The sequence below is a fragment of the Trachemys scripta genome, chromosome 9, assembly GCF_013100865.1.
Source record: "Trachemys scripta elegans isolate TJP31775 chromosome 9, CAS_Tse_1.0, whole genome shotgun sequence".
Lineage (NCBI taxonomy): Eukaryota > Metazoa > Chordata > Testudines > Emydidae > Trachemys > Trachemys scripta.
In genome coordinates, this window is record NC_048306.1 from 89,563,285 (window position 1) to 89,569,374 (window position 6,090).

The 6,090-nt window shown below is 42.0% G+C and overlaps 1 protein-coding gene across 1 annotated transcript; it reads right to left on the reverse strand.

Moving 5' to 3' along the window:
* Positions 1 to 249: 249 nt before the first annotated feature.
* Positions 250 to 5,341, reverse strand: GHSR (growth hormone secretagogue receptor). Its single transcript, XM_034781903.1, has 2 exons — positions 4,570 to 5,341; positions 250 to 1,261 (listed from the first exon to the last, which is right to left on the reverse strand). The coding sequence occupies exons 1-2, from the start codon at positions 5,339 to 5,341 to the stop codon at positions 957 to 959; spliced, it is 1,077 nt and encodes a 358-aa protein (XP_034637794.1). The 3' UTR covers positions 250 to 956.
* Positions 5,342 to 6,090: the final 749 nt, after the last annotated feature.

The window sequence follows — 6,090 nt, forward strand, 5'->3', positions numbered from 1 at the left end:
TCTTCTTTAAAAGATCATTTTGGTGGGGATTGCATTCAATAGTTTTCCTTACTACATCATTGTGATTCTGATGTCAATACTGTCCTTGCCACACTGTGGCACCTTTAAGACTAACAGATGTATTGGAGCGTCTGACAAAGTGGGTATTCACCCACGAAAGCTTATGCTCCAATACATCTGTTAGTCTTCAAGGTGCCACAGGACTCTGTTGCTTTTTACGGATCCAGACTAATACGGCTACCCCTCTGATACTTGCCACACTGATACATTAAAAAAAAAATCAGTACTGCTCTAATTGCTTTGTAAGGCAGTTCTGCCTAAATGTATTGTTTTTATTTCCCTTCTGTTCTGACATGATCTGAAGGCCACTGATTTTTAGCATGTTTAAAACTTTTCCACTTTTATTCCTTTCTCTTTCATAAATCATTTCCCCTTGAATGCTTTTGATCATGATTATGGCATAGCACAACAAATTCAATGTTTACCTGCAAAAGGCAGCTGAATTAAACTTCTTCTAGGGCCTCATCTTTACTTAGGCAAAACTCTCAATGAAGTTGATCTGATTGCTATCCTGATTCCATTGACATGTTAAGATTATCACGGGACAAATCCTGCTCACCTTAGCTCCCAATGAAGTCACATAAGTAAGATGGACAGGGTTGCATCCTGCTTTTTAATGGTAAAGTCCAGCTCCCTTGCCAGTGTCTTTCATATAAAATCATAGGCACCAAAAGCTGCAGGAAAATAATACTAGAGTTCTGTCAGCATGGATCACCCGTTATCTGCTCAATGCTCCACTCATTTTTCTTATCTTTAACTGTCTACATCATATCTTTTAGCAAGCCCCAATGATGAACAGGAATACTGCTTTACATTTTGCTTTGAATATCTTTCTCTTTCATTATGGCTTTCTGTGTAATATTGGTAAGTGATGCTTTAGCACTTGATATAGGTTGTCATGTAATCACATTAGATTCTGTCCAAGCACAAGAATGTTCCTGCTTTGTAACAGAGAATCTGTTCTTTGGGAGTGCTTTGAGTCCAAACAACCTGCAAGCCGCGACTCGATACTTCTTAGACATAATGTTGTACAGGATAGGGTTGATGGCAGCACTAAGGTAGAAGAGGACGAAGGACACCAAGTTGCAGTACTGGCTGATCACAGCTATCTCCAAGGATCCGGCTTCAAAGGATTTGGAAAACAAATATCGTCCTACATGAAAAGGCAACCAGCAGAGTATGAAAGCAAACACCACCACAGCTGAAATGGAAACAGCAGAAGGATATTAAAACAATAGGTCATTTAAAATTAAATGTACTTATACTTCTTTAATACTAGTGAAATTTAAAGAATGTGACTTGCATAAAGTAAAAAACTGATCATAATTTATTTGGGGGGGTATTTGTTTTTCCTAAATTAATATCAATATTATTAATAGTAGATTATATATCTCAAAACAATAATAATAATATAGTAAAATATATAGCTATATTTTAATATATAAATCACAGCTGAGTTTAGTGTCCAAATAGTTTTCAACTACATCACTTTGAGTTTTTGCTAAAACAGGATTACAGGAACAATATAATGAAGAAAACACTGACATTAAGAATAATTAAGAGTAATATACACAGTGTTTAACAAAGCTCATAAATATAACGGATGGCTTTAGAACTGCAATTTATCATTAAAAGTATAAGGACATAGAGCTATATTGAATTTGGGAAAAGGACTCAAAGTAAGGGAAAATGAATCTGGAGCTGTGGAAGATTTATCCGCAAGAGAATGAAAGACAATAAAAAAAAGCCACCGAGGCAAGCACAATCCATCCTATGAACCTTCTGGCTTATATATTGCTCTTGAGAATGAGTTACCCTAAGAAAAGAAAAGCTAAAAATATTTACCTGAAAACTTGAGCTCTTGCCCATTTTGCTTTCTACACTTCCTAGGAAGTGGGGAATATTTTCTATTGGTTCATTACTCATTATTGGTTCAACAGTACTTTTTAAATTGTTTTGAATAGCCCCATTCACACACAAAAAAGACACAAGAATTTCAGGATAGAGTTTTTAACTGCCTTTTCATTAGGTACAGTAGTTAACTTATTTGATTTTACCAGAAAACTCATTTTGTTTATTATCCTATCTGGATAAGATCCTAACCCCACTGAATTTAATGGGAGTTTTGCCACTGACATCAATGAGGCCAGGATTTTACTTGGTGTGTCGTGCCATGGCTGAAATAATATTTATAAAGCGTGATTGAAAAGCAATGGAAAGGAGATAATTATCAGCAGCTTTTCACAAAACATTCAAAAGATTCCTATGTTTAAATGAACATACAGCGAGAAATCATAGTCTCCCAACTCTGCTGACAACGCTTGATTTTGGGGAAACCATTTGTAAAAGGGGACAGTAATATTTCCCTCACTGAGTTTTAAGGAATCAGAGTTACTATTATAAACTAAGGCCAACATTTTCAAAAATAAGATACATATGAAAAATCAGCTTGACTGGACTGAATTTAGGTATGCTGATCCATATTTAGCTTCTAAAAACAAATGGCATGATCTTCAAAGGTGCTCAGTCCTATTGATTTTACTGGGATCAGTGGGTGCTAGGCACGTCTGAAAACCAGACAACTTTTTTAGGTCCTTGAATATGGATATAGAAACCTAACTTTGCCTTTTGATAATTTTGAATTGTTGGCCTTTGCAGCTCCAGAACTGGTAAGGATTTAAAGCTGTCCATTTGAAATTCTAAACAGAAAATTCAAATCAATGGAAGCTGAGGGCATTACACACCTTGTATTATTGAGCCTCTATTGAGTTCCTTCATTATATCCTTCATTAGATTTTCATCAGGTAGAGAATGTTGTCTTTCTATTAAAGGACATTCTAGCCACATGCAGTGTAGTTGTAGCTGTGTCGGTCCCAGGAGATTAGAGAGACAAGATATGGGAGGTAATATCTTTTATTGGACCCACTTCTGTTGGTGAGAGGGACAAGAGTTTGAACCTGAAGAAGAGTGCTGTGTGGCTCAAAAGTTTGTCTCACCAACAGAAGTGGGTCCAATAAAAGATTCTAGACAAAGTGCTTTCATTCTCTAATGTGGTGTGAAGCAAGGTGTTTGAAATATTATTAATGTTTGTGGCAGTGCTTTAGGATTGAGGTAATTTAGGATTGGAAATTGGTATACAGTATTTAAACTTTTAGAAATATAAATATGGAAATGAGGTATGGAGGGTTTTCTTCCTATAATAAGCAAAAATTCACAGTTGTGAAAATTTAGATCAGGAAACAAAAATGTAAGTAGTGAGTTACTTCCAAGGTAACGTCTAACCCTCTGAAGTAGTCTATCGATCCTAAAATGTAATTGAAGGTACACAAAGTATCTCACAACTTTTATCACACATGTTGTTGTTGCCTAGTAAATTAAAAAAATGAATAAAACAATCAGTTAGATACAGTTAATAATTTAGATACACGGGACCTATTGCAGCCACACTGTACAGCTCTTTGGCCAATAACTCCGATGTAGTTGAATTTAGTAAAGTCGGGCTGTCTCCTGGAAAACCTTATTCATGTGAGAAAAAAGTTATCTACATGAATAGACCTACTGAAATCAATGGGATTACTCATATGTGAAAGGACTACTTGGACAGTAACAATGCTGCTAAAATAATAAGAGAATTTGTAATTTTCTACCAATAAACTGATGGTAATTTTTTTCAAACTGATAGTGCCAGAAAGTGTTACCTTTTTCTGTGCTAGTGGATTTAGTCCATACATGGGATGCCTGTTAACTGCACTGACATTGAGTGCTTATGGGGACAGATTCTTTAGGGTTAAGACGTGTCCATTTGTATGTTAAGGTTAATATTTTACAAGCAAATAATATTATTTTACTGAAAATATTTAAACATACTAAATTAAAAATGACAGGGGCTAATGACTTGGTCTTGTTCTGGGAGTTTTGCTGTTGACTTCAATGGGAGAAGAATCACAGACTCTAAAAGAGAATATTCCTTAGTAAGTACTTTAGTTTTCATTACATTCATTAACTATATTTATTAGTTTTCTTCAACAGGCTTAAAGAAATTGACATTCCCATAATTCTCTACATGCATCTATCCATTCTGTTTAGATTCCCCTGCAGCCAAATGTCATGCTTTTAGAAGGGTTTAGTTTTGTGAATACAAATCCTCCTCGAGCTGGCATTTGATACCTTTAACTTATTTACAAAAAGGTTCAGGAATTTTCAGTGCAATAGTGAGTGTAATATTCATATTTTTCATTATTAATTATTCTTTTCAATATTAGAGGTTGATATATTAATATCTGCCCAAGTATTTTGCATAGGACGCCGGTATAAATCACAGAGAGTGAAGCGTTTTGTTATATTACTACTATAAACTTTAGCCATATAGTAAAAATGGTCGATAAATACTTCACTTTTAGTGACCATTTTAAAGCACCATCAATCTCTCTCTCTCTCTCTCTCTCTCTCTCTCTCTCGCTCTCTGACACACACGCCCAACAGTAAAATGGAATTAATATAAAGTCCTACCTAACATTTTCACAGTTTGTTTGTTGTTCTTGTCCCTGATAGAGGTATGTGGTCCCATGTTCTTTCTCTTCCTCCTCCAGATTTTCCTCCCAATAAGGCTGTAAAGCACAGTCAGGCAAAACACAGGCAGGAAAAAGAAGACGCTGGAGGTCCAGACCATGATGGTGAGCAGCCCTGATTTGATCGCATACTCCGTAGCTCTGCACTCGTTGGTGTCCAAGGGGTTCGTTCCATTCTCGTGCTCAACCCCAACCAAGACAAAAATAGGTCCCGCGCTTGCAAAGGACACAGCCCAGAGGACCAGGATGACCAGCTTGACTTTCCCTTTGGTGATCACTACTTTTGCTTTGAGGGGGAAACAGACGGCGAAGTACCTCTCCACGCTCAGGGCTGTGATGTTGAGGATGGTGGAGTAAGTGCAACTTTCGCTGACGAACTGGAAGAGCTTGCAGAGGAGGTCTCCGAAGTTCCAGGGTCGGTACTGCCAGAGCCTGAAGAGGTCCAGGGGCATGCAGAGAAAGATCAGCAGGTCGGAGAAAGCCATGCTGGACAGGTAGAGGTTGGTCGTAGTCCGCATGTCTCGGAACCTGGACACCACCAGCATGGTCATGAGGTTGCCTAGAATCCCAACGACAAAGAGGAGGATGCAGGTGACCGTGATGCCCGTCAGCACCGGGGCTGGGAACAGGTGCACGGGGTACTCGGGCCAGGTGTCGTTCTCGTAGCCCGGGGCGCGCGCGCTGGAGTTCGGCGAGCCGCTCTGGTTCCACATCCTGCCGCCTACTCCGCCCGGGCCGGGGGCCCGCGGGTTCCGCGGCTCAGCGCGCAGCCCCGCGGCTCAGCGCGTCCGGGGCAGCCACGCGGCGCCGAAGTGCTGGAAGGAAGCAAAGGCGGGCGGCACAGGGTTAGAGACGGGGGCATGGAGCCCTTAGCAACCGAGCCAGCCCCACCAGCCACCCCTCCCCACAGGCGGCTGCACCCCCAGTCCTTGGCTTCAGCTCGCTTGGCCAAGGCACCAGGGGCCCGGCGCCCCATCGGCGGCTGCCCCCTCAGCAGCAGCAGCTTTAGCCCCCGTCCCGTTCTCTGTTGTACCTGCAACTGCTCCTGCCTCTGCCTCCCAGGCTCACCTTCCCTCCGAGCTCCATCCCCGCCGGCACAGCCATCCGGGACGAGGCCGCCGCTGGAGCCGCTCTGCTCCGCTGCCGCCACGCTCCGACCGGGGGGCTGCCGCGCTCGCAGGTGCGGCCGGAGGGAACAGCTGGAGCAACCCCGCGCCGCCCTCTTGCCCCTGGGCCACTGGCCCTGGCGGCGAGCCCGCTTCCCCGCGCTCTGCGGAGATCCCGGCAGCGCTGGGACCAGGGGAGGGGAGGGAGCCAGTGTGTGAGGAGAGAGCGTGTGATTGTGTCAGGAAAAGGTGTGTCCCTGTCAGAGGAGAGGGCTGTACTCTGTGTGTGTGTGCCTGTGTGTGTCAGAGGAGGGGGTGTACAGGGTGTGTGTGTGTGTGTGAGAGAGAGAGAGAGC